Source organism: Gymnogyps californianus, chromosome Z (assembly GCF_018139145.2).
Source record: "Gymnogyps californianus isolate 813 chromosome Z, ASM1813914v2, whole genome shotgun sequence".
Lineage (NCBI taxonomy): Eukaryota > Metazoa > Chordata > Aves > Accipitriformes > Cathartidae > Gymnogyps > Gymnogyps californianus.
Window position 1 is genome coordinate 48,083,419 of NC_059500.1, and position 17,563 is coordinate 48,100,981.

The following is a 17,563-nucleotide window of genomic DNA, read 5'->3' on the forward strand; positions in this document are numbered from 1 at the left end:
GCTTTAAAATTCCTGTTTGTATGTAGTGATACCTTACATTGAAAGACAAGGAAGATGTGCATGAGATTTGTTGCTGTTCATAATTTGTTCATGAAGCAGAAACAGGAGCCAGACATTGTCATGGGAAAATAATTTTACAAGCTTGTTTAAAATAACATAAAAAGTACAAAAAATGTAAATCATGAGAGATACTGAAGGCTTTCAAGCATACTGTCTCACACAGGACTACACCATGACTCCTCTAAGCTTGCCTTTTAATTCCCTTTGAATGCTGAAGGCAGCTCTGCCTTTAAGCTCCAGGGAACGTGTCTACTGCCCACTTCTGCATTCATGCCCCTTGATTGTGATAGTCCTGTGTTGGATCAGCTTGTTTTTGGGGTTGTCTTTATATGGAAGACAGCTCCGTCTGTTGCTTCTCAATTCAGCCTCTAAATCAGCCAGAGAAATCACTGTGAAATTACATTATCACCAATTTACATGCTTTACAAAGCATCTCTGAATTGAACTTGCTTACCATGCCCCAATCTTGGATTAAGCTGTGTTCCTTTAGGATTCCTTAGGTGATTAGGGTGACTGTTAAAAAGCCTTTAGACTAAATCTCTCACAAAGCCAAACCAGAAAGCTAGAAGGTTCAAATCTTTTCTCAAATTCCATTATTCTCCCCAAAGGAAGAACAAAACAGAAAATCAGTGCAAGGGACTGGCTAGGATAGCTGGCAGCAACAGAGCCTGCTGTATCAGCTATAACAGCTATGATAATCTGGGCTGAATCCACTACTAAGTGCAACAAAAGCAGAAGCTTCTCAAATGAGAAGACCAAAATTATTCCACAGAACCAAGGGCAGCCCCAAATACACCAACACCAGCCCTGCTGCATCTTTTCTGTGGATACCACCTATAACACCCAACTCATCTATGGAAAGACCATTTCACTACCACCTACATGCTCCTAGGGTAAGAGAACTCACCTTTGAGCAAGCCATCTTAATCCCCACTGCAGATTTTTTATTAACCTTAATTTAATCATAGCAATACCTAAGAAATTAATGAATGTAAAAAATAGAATCTTATTGTGATAGATACTGTATAAAAATAAAATTAACAAAATAAAAAGGCAATATTTGCCACAAAAAAAAAATTGTTAAAATGATGAAAATTGAACAAGGTTGGCACCAAAGCTTCATAGTACTTAAAACTGACTGATTTTTTAAGTAGACAGACTTGGGGGATTTACACATGATGCCAGAAAAAAATTACAGAAAAAGAAAAGGAAAAATTACAAAGAACAATTTGTCAGAGGAATAGAAAATAACATGTCTAAGAGACTGTCTCTATTGCCTCAAATTAAAACCTGACAGTAGATTTCAGATCAGCAGTATTTTAAAGAAGTATGTAAGATTAATGGTATCACATCTCCAGATCCGAACAGCATCCACCCAGCAGTTTCAAATCAGGTACTCTTTGAAGAGCACAGGAACGCAAATCATGTAGGATCACATTTAGCCTATTTTCATGAACAAGCTATTGTTTAAACCACAGGAAAATAGATAGAAAATTGTAACAACATTTTTTAGAAGGGGCTTCATGAGTAATGCGTGAAACCGCAGACTAATAATCTCTACCTCTGTTATAGGGTCAGCAGATAGATAGAAAATAAAGAGCAAAACTCAAAGATGGGTCCCTGAGAAGGGTGATGCTTTCCGAGCATTGTGGTTTGCTTTGCCAAAGATTCACAAGGGACACTGATAAAGATAGCTTAGATATCAGTTTTCTTCTAGGTCCCTCACCGAAGGTCCTAGACAAAGTTCACATGAGTTATGAAGATCCTCCCATGGACTGATGACTGGGTAACAGAGAACGGTCCTATAACCTGTTCTTGCAATGGACGAAGGACCTGTGGAGTCCCTCAGGGATGTGTGCTAGGGCATGAGTTGTTAGCCAGACCCCCAGATGAACAGGATAAGGGTCAACCATGAACTGACCAAGTTTGCTAAGGAAAAAATTATGAATGGTAGCTAAAAATGAAACTGTCTGTGAAAGCACTCGAAGCTTTGGCAGACTAAATTCAAGTTCAGCAAAAAAAGAAATAATGCCTATGGGACAAAACAAGTAATTGTATATGCTAATTACACATGAAAATGTCCTCCACATTAGCTGCTACTATTCAGAATGGTAGCAGAGTTGTTATAGGCATTTCTCTGAAAATATCAGCTCAGTGTGCAGCAACAGTTAAAAAGATTAATGGAATATTACAAAGAGGAAGGAAAAAGGAGAGAACATTACACAGCAAAGTAGAATACATTTATGTCCTGATCATTATATGTAGTTCACTCTTTCTCAACATATATATTTATATAGCATATAATTAATCTATTTATATTAAATAAATATTAAATAATTTAATTACTTTTTATTAAACTACACATTTATTTATAGGAAATGGATATTTCCAAAATATACATTTATATATTTAAATACTACTCACAAATTACATATTTATGTATATTGTAATAAATTATGAATATATGACCACAGTGGGACCAGAAAAAGGACAGAGAGGGAAATAAGGATAACCCTTGTATGGACCATCTTTGATAAAAGAAAAGACTAAATAGAGTAGGACACTAGGAAAGGGGCAAATGATGATGACAGAGATCTCAAATATAGAAGTAATGGAGAAAGGGTGTGAACAGTAGTAATAATCTCCTGTTTCTCAAAGTGGGAAAACCAGAAGGAATCAGTGAAAATATTGCACCAAGGTTTTAATAATAAAAATTCCTTATTTTACACAGTGCATAGTTCATTGTAGAACTCACCCCATGAGCTAAATGTTGTCAAAAGGGCAAATATAGCACAAAAGGGCCTATAGAAATTCCTGAAGACTGGCTCATTTGAGTCATTAGACACAATAGTCCAAATGCAACATGAGGGTCAAGGAGGAAGGTCTACAAACAGAGGGTAACCTTGATCTGTTTCTTGCACTCTTTCTTTCAGTATCTAAAACCAGTTCCTTTCTGAAACAGAAACCTGAGTGAAGCCAACTTTTTGCTTGACCTAGTACAGCAGTTCCAATGTACTTATAGATGAAATATGTTGATTAGGAGAATGATCATGTTCTAAGAACTATTAGTTGAAATAATTTATGTTGAACAGGAAAAAAAGGTAGATATGAAATAGAATCTGTACATTGTTTTCAAAAAGACTACTACATGGCTTTCCATAAATTTTACCACATTTGCCAAAATAGGAGAAAAAGGGTAGAATTTTTCTGAACTTGTCACAAGATCTAGTCAAGATAAATAATGATTAGGTGTCTTTTCAGGCTGGTCATTGCTTGTGAGCTTGACCTAGAAATTATTAGGATTGTTTAATTTTTGGAAATCAGGAAATCGGAACGGATGATTTTTATGACTATTGCTAAAGAAAAAAAGTATTGAATGCAAACATAGGTTGATAAAAGCCAGTGATACAGACCATGTTACAGAAGTGCTTCCAGCTAGGTCCAATCTGCACTCTACAGAAGTGACCTCAGGAAAACACGTATCTCAGGAGGTAGTATTGTTTTACGATGAAGGGACTGTATTCCAATGGTCTTTTGTAGATTAGGCGAAATGTTTCAGTCATTTGACCTTGATAACACAAAACTTGACTCAGTCACAACTAAACTTTAACTCTTACTATTTCTGTGTGCTCAGCCTTAATTCTAGCTCATCTACGCCCAGGGGCACCATCCTAACCCTGATCTGCCAGTGCTTCCAACACTTGATCCTTCACCACTTCCTGCCTGACCTGCAGCCTTCTCTCAAATACGAGGTGTAATCTCCTCTGGAAACGTTTGCTAGCATCAGAACTAAATTACACAGAAGACCCTTACTGTCATCACCCCCAATCCTCATACGGTAATATCTCTAAAATCCAACAATAAGCCAGCCATAAACAGTAGGTCCTTCCTGCTAGAGCAGATTTGCATCTTTTGGCCTCTGCCCTAAAGCGAGTATTGAAGTAATTTCTTATTTCATTCCACAAGGTAAATCACTGTATGCTCCTGGTTCAAAAGTGATTATTTAATCCAATCCTGGCCCTAACCTGAGAAGGCCCATCAACCTCTCTGCCAGCTGGCTGCCTGTACATGCATGATCTCCTGCATGCCCTTGCAAGTCCCAGGAAGTCTAGGCTAAGGCCCAACTGTATTTTCTTTTGTTAACCTGGACTCTAATCAAATGCATTTCTCTCACCAGCAGTTTCTGCCAGTGCTAGATCACAACTGAGATAAGAATTGTCTGGCTAACTCTAGTGCTCTGTGTAACTCAGCATCCAGTTTTGAGCTCTATCTTATGACTTTTTGGACAATTGGTGGCCAAAATCCTAATCTCAGCAGTAACCCTGCCCGAGGGAATGCAGTCCACACCATTTCTAAATCAGCCAGCAGTACCCCCAGCCACTAGCACAAAAAAATAGCCAGGCGGTCTCTTCTGGCAACAGCCCTTAACCAAAGCTTGTCAGCCCTAGCACTATAAAAGACAACATCAGTACAAATCCAATCCTAATCCAAATACCTCTGACAGCCTCCAGACAAACATTTATCCCATCCAACCCTATACATCCCTGATGCAAAGCTGTTGGTCCATGTAGGCCCTATGAACAAACCTTTATCTTGATACCAGAGATTGAAAACCAACATAAGCCTAGTCTAGTCTAGATCTAGGCCAAGAGTGGTTTCTCCTCCAAACCAGCCCCAAGCCTGGACAACACCCTTTACTAGACCTTGTTTCAAACCCACTGGTCTTTGCTGCCTCACACCTCAACCACAGGGCTAGGGCCCTAGCTGTGTGAAAACCACAGCCTGAAAAACAAATCCTAACAGGCTGTGCTTTGCCAGCCCTAACCCTTCCCTGGCAATCCCTACTGGCTGTTTCAGTAAGCCTATAACTCAGGTGGTTCATATTTGCAGTGCTGATATTGCTTTAAATAGTCAACCAGTGATGACTGTTAGCATTACCTTATCAGCTGTAGACCCCATTTAACAGTATTGATTCAGCCTGCTCAAAGGAATGCAGATGTGTGACACGAAATTGTCACTCCAAGTTTCTCTATTTTGTGTCTGAAACAGACAATATCGACAGAGGAGGCTTTTTAGCACAGACAGGTGAATATGTGACCTTGGCAACACAGCAGATCAGTGGCAGCTCTGCCAATAAATGACAAGTCCTCCTATGTGATATTACTGCTCTGTTCTCTAGATCACAGTGTCAGCCAGAACGATTTCCAAGTGAAACTGACCTTAATTTCACCAGGATTTTATCAAACATGATACTTTTTTCTTTTAGGAAAAAGGCATTTCTATTCACATGAATCAGAATTTTGTACTAAAAACATCAAAACAGAGGAATCCTCAGATTTTAGGAACAAAATTCAAGTGGAATCTAAGTTTGTTGGCATCTTTTCCAGATCTTCTGCTTTTCAAACATTAAAAGTTTATAATGGAGATTTATAATTCTCAAACTATGAATACAAAAAATAAGAACATGAAAAACTCCAGTTCTTCTATTTTGTGAGAACACCATTATTTTTTAAAAAGAAAGCTGTTTTACTGAATTATTTTTACCATTTACATATCTCATGAAAAGATTGCCAAGAGTTTAGCATACGAGTCAGTGTGCCACTGACTATTACAAAGTCAAGAAATCTAGCAATTACACAATTCAGCTCCTACAGGAACAGCATGAGGTTTCTTCTTGCAATTTTAAAGCACTCCATGTCACCAATAAAGAAACTTAAATGTCAACTCCCACATTGAGTTTCTACTTCTGAATTATATCCAGGTGTCTAACTTGACCTCTCTAAATAAGAGCATTCAGGGTCAACTGAAAAAGGTTATAACAGTCATTCTGGAGACAATGATCCTAAGACTAGAGTTCTGCTACACCTACAAATTCATTTAGGTCTGTTTGCATAAAAACTGCCTTGTCCCAGGAAAGTAAATCTTGACACCCAAAGAGATCCCACTTTGTAAGGAAAACTTGCTAATACCACAGACAAGCCTTTCATCTGTTTTTTTAAACAGAAGTACTTTACCTTCACAAGCTGAATACAAAATAGTCATGGCTGTATTAAGTATGGAAAGCACTTGCCAAGTCTGACGTAACTGAGAGGTATGCATGCATTTTGGTACTCCTGTATCAGCCTTATTTGTATGTACATTCCTATATCCAACAAAATCTAACAAATTAAATATCCAGAAGCTAAAAAATTTTGTTAGAAAAATAATTAAATAGTATAGAATAATATCCTTGTTGCATGAAGTAATATCTAAAGTATCTTCTATAGCTGTTTATTAAAAAACTGTGATTCAAATGCAAGGAATTTTTAAGTGCCTGACACAAGACAAAATCTAATGCTAACCTTAGAAAAGATCCTACAACTGTGAACAAGGGGCTTTTTTGTGCATTTTTCTATATCCACTTAAGACAACAGATATCTCAATAAATTAACACCTGCTGAGCCATGGTACTCTGACTTTCAAAAAGTGCAAATACATAGCAGAACTATTAAAATAGTTTAATCTCAACTCAGCAGTGTCTGTTCTGCCCATGCCTAGCCAGCTTGTACACTCATATTGGCCAGACAGTCATCATAAAAGTAGGGTACTGGCTTTGATTTAACCAGTGCTTCTTACCTTGCTTTAATAGAGAAGGAAGTGCAGGCACCAAAGGAAAAAGGTATTTTCCCTGTCATAAAAGATAACAGTGGAAATACCAGGAACACAGTCCAACCCTCCTGTTACCATTTCAGGGCCATTGGTCTACACGACCAGCTGTGCCCAACAGCTGTGTTCTAGCTAACCAGGCTGCCTTAAATCCATAGATAGCACCAATAATGCAAAGTGAGCAATACTGTTTACATTGCACTGATGTTCATCATCTGGATATCATCTGTAATACAGGTAAAAATGTTTCAGACATTTTGAATTGACCAGCATCTGTTTTATTAAGGCATTTTCATTCTGACCTTCAAAGAGAAAGGAATGCGTTCTTCAGGTCAGGCTTCTCCTTGTGAACCAGTCCTGATAATTTCAGCTTGCTTTTTGTGCTGCTAACATACCAAGATGGGTAGGGGACAATCTACAGGGCTCTGCTACTTCCTGAGCTAACACATTCCAGCCCAGCCCAGCTTAACCCAACCCAATCACTTATCGCATTTTCCAGTTCACTGTTCAAACTTCTAGCTGCCATCAGCTCTAGGTTAAAGCAAATGTCATCTACCTCTGGGGCCCATGGTGAAAAATTTATGTAGTCCTGGACATGATACAGGTTTTACAGTTTTACAGCTGAAATCCTTCAAGTTCCTTGGACCTACTGGAAAAGGATTTATTTTATTGTAATTCCCAAATGTTCATTTTTGTATGTGTGTTTTCCCACAGAATGTGTGCATTGCTTCCAGCAATGTGTTTTATATTACCTGGAAGAATAGAAATGCTCTAATGGGAGGAAACAATTTTATTCTTATTACCACTGCAACACAAAGCAGAACTTCAAAATGACACCATGACTTCTCAAGCAAAGTCATCCCATTTATTTTGGAGCTTGGGGACCTCATTCTCCACTCCCTTAGTCTTCTGTGCAACTACACTAGTATAAACCCCACAAATTATGGGCCAAAGATACAGACTTACTTTCTTTTTGCTTGTCACAGAGGAAGCAAGCTGCATGTCCTTGATTTATATGTACATCAGCAGCACATACTGAAAGTAATCCGCCTTTTCTTGTAATGAGTTCATCTTTTCTCTTTAGGGCACACATTGGGTATGCCTTTCTTGGCATAAACTCAGTCTCTTTCCTGAGGAGTGTCCAATGAGGCTTTCATCAGATATTTAACTACACAGAATTTCATGTAGAGTTCAAGAGATAGCCTGGACTAGGCTTTGTGGTAAATGTCTACTGGAAAATTAAGATCTAGAAAAATCTCTCTTATCTTTCTAATGCATCTTGTCCTACTTTATGTTGCTCTAAGAGGTCAATGACCAATGAGCCTCACCTTGATAGTGAAGTCTGCAGTGAGAGGCCCAGATATTCTTAATATCTCCTTGTCAGGAAACTTCTGGAAGTCGATGCTAGAGTTGTCGATGAGGAAGGAGCCTGTGGAGCTGAGGCTGTTTTCACTCTTCACACCTTGGAGAGTCTTGGTTTCCAAATCTGACAAATACAAACAAATTAACAGGAAACTAGAGCATTATAATTTGAAGTAAGAGTAAGTGAGAGCAGAAAAAGAAAACCAACACAAAACGGTGGTGGTGCAGATTTGCCTCCTAAATTAGTGATAATGCAACTTTTTTGTTCTTTTCCACAGTTTATTCACATTCCCATACTTTCCTTTTCTTTTTTCTCCTCCATCTGCTTTTTGGCTTTGTTCAACCCTTAGATTTCTAGCTCCGCATTCACCTCCTCACCCATAGGTCATGTTTTTACTCTCTTCCAGACATATTAATCCATTCCTAGTTAAGCATACTTGCTGTCGTTTAACTCACTCTTAATAAGTCATGCTCCTATGCACAACACGACTCAGACCTTTGCCCATGAGTGTGGACTTTGTTAAGTTGCTATTCCCTCTTTCAGTTCAAAGGTGGGTCACTAACCACATGTTGCTGTGGTAGACAATTAACTGAAAGCAAGACACCCAGGAAAGAAAGATCAGTATGACAGCAGTCCTGCCTCCTCTCCAGTAGTCCGATCCATCCCAGCAGAGTAGGAAGGGAAGGCAAGTGCTGAACCCTCCTGAGCTCTCCCTCCGGTTCCCTCTGCATTCATAGCTCCCAAAAAGTGGTCATTAATTCAGATACTGCTTGGTAGCAGTTACTTCTGATTGTTAAATCATAATAAAGATATTAAATCATTTAGTAAATGGAAATCAACAGTCAGAAAGTAGATCTTTTCCATCATCTAGCTAGCCTCCCCACCAACTCCAGATTATGCATTACAGCACGTTCAGCAGTAAACTTTCTTGTAGTTATTTCAAAGTGACAACGCATTTCATCATGAAGGATTGCAAAGCTGTAATCCTTTCACATGTATTTGTGAAATTATACACAAAATCTTCTCCCACACAGAGAGGCAGCTAAGGCAAAATCTGAATTAGATGGGGATATACTATTAATCTCTGATGGAATCATATTTTCAGAGACAGTAAATGGGATACATGTTTTTATTAGCATGTATTAAGTTGTTAATTAGGGGGAAAAAAGATAATTGCAGTAATTAGACTGTTTTTCAGGATGGGTCATGGGAATTAATTCATGAAGAAAGTTGCTGAGGCAGTACACTAAGAATTTGCTCTGTATTAATTAATTCCTCGGTTTTCAGTGAGACTAGTCTCTTCCTTTGTGATGCACTCGGCCATCTATTTATTTCTGGACAAGGCTGCATGCATCAGGGATAAAGATGGTTTTAAGACTTGTGTATATATAATCGGCCTCCTGTTGACTTCTCCCACAACCAAAGTTCACAGGGCAAAATCCTCCCTCCCTCCCAACTGATTGTAGCTCATACATATATAAAATCCTTTGATGGGTGAACAGAAAGATTCATGGAGACATCTGAAACAAGAGATGTATTTGGACTTATTCATGTTTACACAGAGCAGTTAATCTAAATCCTAACCAGTGACTCAGGCAGACCTCACCGATTCAAATCTTTTTGTCCTGAAATGTGATATGGCCTGAGCGAAGACAGCTTTAGGTCAATCTCTCCTGCTAAAATCTCATTTGTCTCTAAGCTGTCTTATAGCTCAATTTCACTAAAAAAAAAAAAAAAAAAGTACAAAATTTTTCTACCTTGGAAGAGAACATCTACACTGGGAAAGAAGACAGGAGGGAAAGGAAGAGTGCAAATCATTTACTGGGAAACTAATAACAACCATACTGGAGCAGCTCAGGAATACCCAAAGGGCCACTTAAAACTGAAGTACAGGCAGCATTTGAACTTTTAAGAAAAACATACTATATTTTTTCATAGTTTATAACCTGTAATTTGCTGGTCTTTATTCACAGCTCTAAATCTAAAGAACCATTAAAAGGTTATGGCATGCCCACTGCTTTCTCAACACAAGCAGTGAGTTACAGAACAAGACTGATAAACCATCCCTTATTTTGCTACTCAGTATAAGTTCTTTGGGCGAAAGAAATCTGGAGAGAGTGGGAATGATTTGGTATTTCACCTCCTTGCTAACACTAATGTTTGTATTTACACTGACAAGCATAGAGGACTCTAACTGGTCCATGCTGCAGGGAAGTCCTATAACCTTTTGGAAAAGAAGGGGAGCCCTACTTACCTTTTACAATAATTCGTGCTTCTGAGAGGTTATGCAGTACAGTTTGTGTTTTTTTCTGACAGTAAATCCCATTTACCAACACTCTAGTGTTCATTTGCTGCTGATGAAAAAAGGACCAGCTTGTGTGTTGCTACTGCATTGGAAGGTAAGAGAGAGAGATGCAAGGGGTTTCTATTCATGAAATAAATGGATTTGCCTTCAGCTCTCCCAGAGTATTCTCAAATCCTGAGACTCTTCTCCCAGAGAAGAGGGATATACAGCTGCTGGGATACACAGCTCCCTGTCAGACGAAGCAGGGAAGTGTTATAGGCACCACGTGACAGGCTAGCAGCACTCAGTGGTCTTAACTCCTTGGAGCAATATCACTACTAAGGAGCATGGTTTGACTTGTGCATGCTGTTTCTGATCTTTAGACTGTTATTTTTTGTGTGTGTGCATGCACGTGTGTGTGTGCATCTATGGGAGTGAGAGAGATTATCATAACAGAAACATGTGTTAAAGTCATGAGCAGCTTGTTGACTAAGCTCAGCTGTAGGGAAGCTTATACTTTACTATCCTCAATATTTCTTCACTCAGTGGGATATATTTTATTGATTTTAAACAAAAGCACTTGGCACCAAGCAAGCCAGCCAAAGGATAAGCAAACAGAAATGACTGACAAATTATGGAGCGGTAAAGGATTCTGCAATACGGGCCAAGCTCTTCTCTGAAAAGAGCATGTACCACTGATGTAACTGGGTCCGAGGAGAGCTTCTGAGGGCAGGACTCATCCCTGTGTTGAAATCAGTGATCTGAGAGAGGGAAACCAGACACCACAGTGTAAACAGAGCACTGCGGGTTAGCAAGGCTTTCTTAAACAAATGTACACTAACTTTTTCTACTTACATAAATGACCGGGTCCTTTCAGCACGAGGCGAACTTGCCTGCTTCCATAGGGAATAGCAACCACCGTATCGTCCACTGCGGGAAGGCAAAAATGCATGGAGTAAATAAGCAAAGAAATTCCCATCTGTTTTCAAAAGAGCAGTGAAATAGGTGCTTAGAAGGCAGTCAAAAGAAAAGCTTTTGGACCAATAACAACCCTATGAATTATGAGAGAACATTAAAAATCTGAAAAAAGACTTTGTTAAATATGGTAAGAACCTTCTACTTAGAAGAAACTAAGCCTGTTGATTTTCTTTGTTCTCAAATCCTTCACAATCATTTCTGGATTTCAAGAGTAACTAATAGCTTTCTATTTCACCATGACTCCACTTAAACCTCTTCCAAGTCTTTTGAATTGGTGTTTGTGGTGAAGTAAAGTGTAAGCGTATTCTGATGTTTAACCAGAACAGCCCATTCCTTCACTTGACTCTTTCCCAGTTGAACCCTACAGCTTCTCCATGACCCTGCCCATGCTATGTGATGATCTCCCATTGCCCTCAGGCATGCCTTCCCTTTCACACCTCTTACTTTAAATGACTAGAAGTGCTATAATCCTGCTTCCCTTTCCACACCACTAACAGAAAGCCTCTGGAAAAACAGAAGCCCATTAGACTGTCATGTAAACAGGTCTTAGAGCAGGATCTTGCACCTATGAAGCTCTTGGGAGCTTTGCCAACTGGATTTAAACTGAGATGTGAATTAGCATGTAGGTCACATGCTGCTGTGAAAGTTAATTAGGTCAGCATTTCTAAAGAGGCAGTAACCTCAGTGTTGTCCTGAAGGGAGACAGGCAGGCAAAGGTGTGGAAAGATGCTAGAAAATGCCCTCAACTCTATGCCTGGGTCGTGGAGTGGGTGCCCAGAGAATGCTGACCTGGACTAACCAGCATGCCTAGGTTCTTCATTCACCTTTCCCTGTCTTCTCTGCCTCCTTCTCCTACAACTAGAAGTCAGGAAAGAAAAAGTACACATGCCTAACAGGATTTTTTTGGGGAGGTGGTAGACATGAGAGGAACGAAGCCCCTTTCACTATCTGTTTATTAGAACTGCTCACATCTGTGTCATGTAATGCCTGCTAGCAAGAACTATAGCTCTGCTCTCAAAGCAATGTGTTGCTTTGTCAGGTAAGGCTAACTCAGCCAATAAAAACATATTATCTTTCATCCAAACATATGACCTGGGGCCTTAAGTTTCTGACCAGACCAAACTGGGAAAACTGTTCCAGCCTAGCTAAATCAGGATTCTCAGTTACCACCAAAATAGTTATTAATGTTGCCATTTTATGTCAAAAAGTGAAGAGAGGCAACAGAAAGAGGGAAAACTACAAGAAACAGGGACTTATTTTAAACAACACATTCATTCATCCAAACCTATAATATCTCAAAAATGTGAACCAGAACCCTTTTAAATTTTAAATTCAGTCATGTGTTACAGGAATTTCTGACTCTCTTATATTGGAGAGCTTTATGGGATGAAATATCCATAATTTTGTGGCCTCTTAATATCCCAGAAGTGAGGCGGCAAATGTAGACTGTCTGATAAATCTCTGAATGTCACAAGAGTTGCATGGAGATAAAGCCTGTTCATGTGCCCAGGCTCTTCTGAACTTTGTCTCCATTTTCAAAATCTGATTTGATATGTTTCCTCAACCTATCCAGAAATTTCAGTGTCTCCTAAGACTTCTGTAGCACTGGGGTTGTTAAACTCTATTCAACATACATTCTGCTCATACACATCTCTGATATCACATTAATTAGCAAAGATAAACATCTTTCATTTCTACACAGAATTCAGATTTTCTATTTGAAAACACAAATATTCAAGTCCTAAAAAAGTCATTAATTATTGATATTCTAATGCTGATTTTATTGGTACCATTCTGGCACTCATATTCAAGTTACCCAGTAGGATAAATACATTTGATGCATTTTGGGGAACAAAATCCACGAGTGTGACATCTGATTTTGCTGTATATATATCACACTTATTGGAATGAGTCTAGAAAAACAATAACTTCAATTTTTCAAAAAATATTAATTTTTTTTTTACAAGTCTTATTTAAAGACAGTCCCATGTCATTATTATATTTGACTGTCTCTCAGTTATGAGCTGTGTGCTGGAGAGTTAACAACTCACTGATATGTCACAGAAAAATCAGACAGTTTAAAGATCATGCAAGCTTATATATCATATATTCTTAGCATATCTCTTCTGCCTCAGGGTATTGCTAGGACTATATTTCACCTGATCTTGTCGTTGCTCTCCATTTGAAATCCTAGCACACTTTACGTGAAATGCAAAGCTCAGTGGGGTTTATGCTTATCACAGTGCTTCCTGCTTTCACAAAGCAGAAGCAGTAGGGACTGAAGGATAATTTCCTGAGGTTAACAGTGATAAGGAGGAGACATTTCCTGTGAAGAGACATGTGAAAGTAAGCATGGTAATATTTAGTCACAGCTCCCTCCAACAATAAGCAGAGAGGCAGATTGTGGAGCAGCCGTGTGGAGCACTCTGAAGAAAAGGTGTGAAGTGTGTTAACGGGCGGTTGGTTTCCTCCAGAGAAGGTGCATAGGGAGGCAAGGGAGAGTCCCAGATAACTGAGGACAGTGGTCCAGGGCTGTGAACAAAGTGCAAGGATTTAGGCAAAGGTTATATGACAGGTACATAGATCAGATTCCCATGAGATCAGTTTCTTCTGGTTTTGGATTTTGAATTTAATTTTGTCCAAATGGTCTAACTGTCACTTCTGATGATGAAAAATGGAGTTGTTTCTATTTCCCCATTACTATTGATATTGAACGGAAATGTGGAACTGCATCTATTTTTGACCACCGTGGCAAGAGTAATCAGATAAATATCTATTCTGCCTCCGCACAGCAATTTCTACAAGTCTCTTTTAAAAGTAATCTACTTCTCTAGTAGATGTCAATCCTTTTTCAGAGAAATACTAACTTTGCACAAGGCGATCAGCAGAATTCACGCACTGCTTAGTGGATCAGCTCTCTAGCTCCTTCAAGAATATAAAGCAGCCTGCTGAAATACAGCTCATCTCCACAGGAAGATACATACACTCTTTCCAAAAGGAGATATTATAAAAAAAGAAAGATTCACTTTCTGCAGACTTAGAAAGATTGAACCACCCAACCTTAGGACTAAGATAAAAGGATATTTCTGGAATGAACGAAGTCTTTTGTAGCTTTTTTTTTTTTTTTAAATAGAAACAAAAGCATAGACATAGGTGCTTTCTTTTTCATAAAAATCTAGGAAAGAATTCAGTGTCACATTGCCTCCTACCCTGCTATGCTTCTGTTTCTGAGGCCACTGGGAGGTGTGTACTACCCCTATAAACACTGAGGAAGCTATTCCTGTAGCAAGTGCTAAGTGTGTAAAAGCCCTATGAATTTCTTTCTAGTACTATCCTTCTCCTATGCCTTTGCATGATATAAACAGCATGGAGAAGGGAACTGGATACAAGCACCAAGAGAAAATGAATTCAGTATGATGAGCAAGACTGTGTCTGGGGTGGTTTTGAGATATAAACAACTTCAGAAACTATTGGGACAGTGCTGGAATAAAGGTCACTGTCCAAATTCCCTAGCAAAGTCCTCAAAATTTAATTTTGTGCTCTGTTAGGCAAATAAAAATCCCCAGTGAGCCCACAGAACAACCTCTGCTGATATCTGGTCACTGCTGCACATGCCCCTTCTGATTTTTCTTACATTGCATGGCAGTCTGGCTCACATAGGCTTTTAATGCCTTGTTCATACCACGGACAAAATAGACATAATTCTTGAGAAACAAGGATTATTTTATGGAGATAACTTGGAATTAAGCTATTGACTAGCCAAACATAATCCAGACATTCCAGCAAATAAATCAGGCCCTGATCCCAGATATACTTATGTAGATACGTTTGTAGTGACAAATAAGCAAGATGCTGACACAGACAAGGTGCCAAAATGACAGGTATTTAAACAGTGCTGCAGAGGATAAATGCAGGAAATGAACACAGGGTAGATTTTTAAAAGCTCTTCAACATTTAAAATCTCAAATTTTCACAGCATGTACATAAACCATTTGGAAGGAAACCTCAAAAAGAATTCATATTAATTCACACATGTGAAGGAGATCCGTAGGTCTGCCTTTACAATTGTAAAAAGCCAATTTAAAGGAGCACTTACTTTTGATATATTTGAAATTCATGCTGTGTTGGATTGTAGACACGTATGTCTACAGCAGGGGAGAGAATAATACCACGTGGGTTATACAGAGTACATACAAAATCTGATTATCTACTTCAGTTCTGTACAACAATTATTTGCATGCAAATGTGTCTGAACAATCCATTCTCTAACATTTTTTTCACATTTGTCTCGCTCTAAGACTACGTTCTCTGCCATCTGCTCTTCTACCTATATAGCATTCTTTATATTTAATAGCAAACCACTGGGAGTAGGGACTCTATTTTATTAACATTTTAGTACTGTGCATAATGTATTAGTGTCTTTATCCTCAGTAGAAAACAGAGGAGCACCTTTTTACCACAAAGCAACTGAAAAACAATGAATTATTCCTACAGGAAAAGACATTTGCCAAAGAAGTTCACAAATACTGTCATGTCTCAAGCAGCCTGGAGATTTCTGAATCTGTTCATGCACATTGCAGAAACAGTAACAATGAGGTGAAAATCCATTCCTAAATCTTTGTGAATTATTTCCTTTGCCCTCTAATGTGCAGTTCTGCCTCAGCAATGGAACTCATGAGGATTATTCCTTTCCTTCCTTCATACAAAACAGTTTTTCTGTCTTCCTTTCTTTCCTTCCTTCTTTCTCTCTCTCTTTCTCTTTCTTCTCTCTCTCTCTTGCCCCCTTTTCTCTTTTCCTTCCTTCCTTCCTTCCTTCCTTCCTTCCTTCCTTCCTTCCTTCCTTCCTTCCTTCCTTCCGAGGAAGCCTGATTTAACCCAAGAGGGAAGAAACTGTGGGGACAACCAGACTGATCATGATCATCCAACTGACTGAGAAAGAGTGGGGTGAAATCTAGCTTGAAAGAAACGCGTATTTCACTAAGAGGGGAAGATGGCACTTTACCAGAAGGGACAGCTTACGTTTATTTGCTGAGAGCTGGGATTTATACTGGCCTCGAACCAGCCGGCAGGTGGACCCATCGCCATTGCAGACCCCACAGTTATCTTCCTTGACAGCGCTTCCCAGCTGGCGGTCACAGCCAACGATCTGGCAAGAAAGAAAGATGTGCAGTTCAACGTGAGCACCTACCGACTGACTGCGCGATCCATCTCTGCAACTAATTACCGCCAAATTTCTCTCTCAGCATCTCTAGAGGGCCATAAAGTACCTTAGCAATGAAAGAGGCTGAGCAAATCTGGCTGGGAGTTTGAACTGAATTCAGACGTGAGATAGTGAGCAGGTTAGGACTCAATGGCTTTTGCAGTCCGGAGAAAGAAAAGAGTATTGTTGGACGTTGTTTTTTTAGGACATTGTGAACATTTCTTGGTCAGAGTCCTATCAGAAATTACACTTCTTAGAGTTTCACGAAGAAAAATGTGTGAAACAGTTAAGAAGACAGATAGGAAGCAGACAGATAGATAAAAGTAAAGAGCAGCACAGATAAATAGTAACATGGCTGAGATCTCAGTGAAATTTTACCTGCTATGCAGTTGGGAAAACCAGGTGGTTTTAATTACGTTTGACAATAATCCTATTCCACACTATCAATGCCTGTGTTCAGGCATTGTTAAAGATCTGATAAAGAAGGAGCGAATGGTTAAAACCAAAGAACTGAGAGTCAGAAATGCAATTACCGGCTCTGAAACTGGTTTTATGCTTATATGCAAATTGTTTTGTTCAAAATTTTAAAACTTGGATAAACTAGGCTTCTCAGTTTGCAAAAAACTATAGTTCCCAGGAGAATCAAATATAAATTTATAATTAAATACGTTTAAAATTAAATAAATGGAATATAAATTTATTTAGCACAGTGCTAATGTAGGTATTTTGTTTGAACTTTGAATTCTGCACCCAAGTTATGAATTTTGCACATAAATAATTGAAATCCAAGAAATTAAGCAAGTCCATACAGTGTTATAATTATCTTTATACATACTAGAAAATGAAAGGCCTTCTAGCATTCTGGCGTACAAAGTAAGCAATGAAAAAATATTTGTGTGTAAATTCTACTTCTAAAGAGTTTGTGCTAAGAGTCTTAGCCAAACAGAGAGTATATATAAACACAGGGAATTTTAAATAAAGTGCTTATCTCAGCTTTAAATTTTCCTGCATCTGTGAGTTTCAGTTAAATCAG

The 17,563-nt window shown here is 38.7% G+C and overlaps 1 protein-coding gene across 1 annotated transcript in view; it reads right to left on the reverse strand.

The window, feature by feature from the left end:
- Positions 1-17,563, reverse strand: part of ADAMTSL1 (ADAMTS like 1) — a 458,108-nt gene that overhangs the window by 116,138 nt on the left and 324,407 nt on the right. Inside the window, exons 6-8 of the mRNA XM_050913597.1 lie at positions 16,350-16,476; positions 11,208-11,282; positions 8,034-8,191 (exon numbers count right to left, since the gene is read on the reverse strand). Of these exons, the coding sequence (XP_050769554.1) occupies positions 8,034-8,191; positions 11,208-11,282; positions 16,350-16,476 (360 nt within the window). The remainder of the gene's footprint in view (positions 1-8,033; positions 8,192-11,207; positions 11,283-16,349; positions 16,477-17,563) is intronic.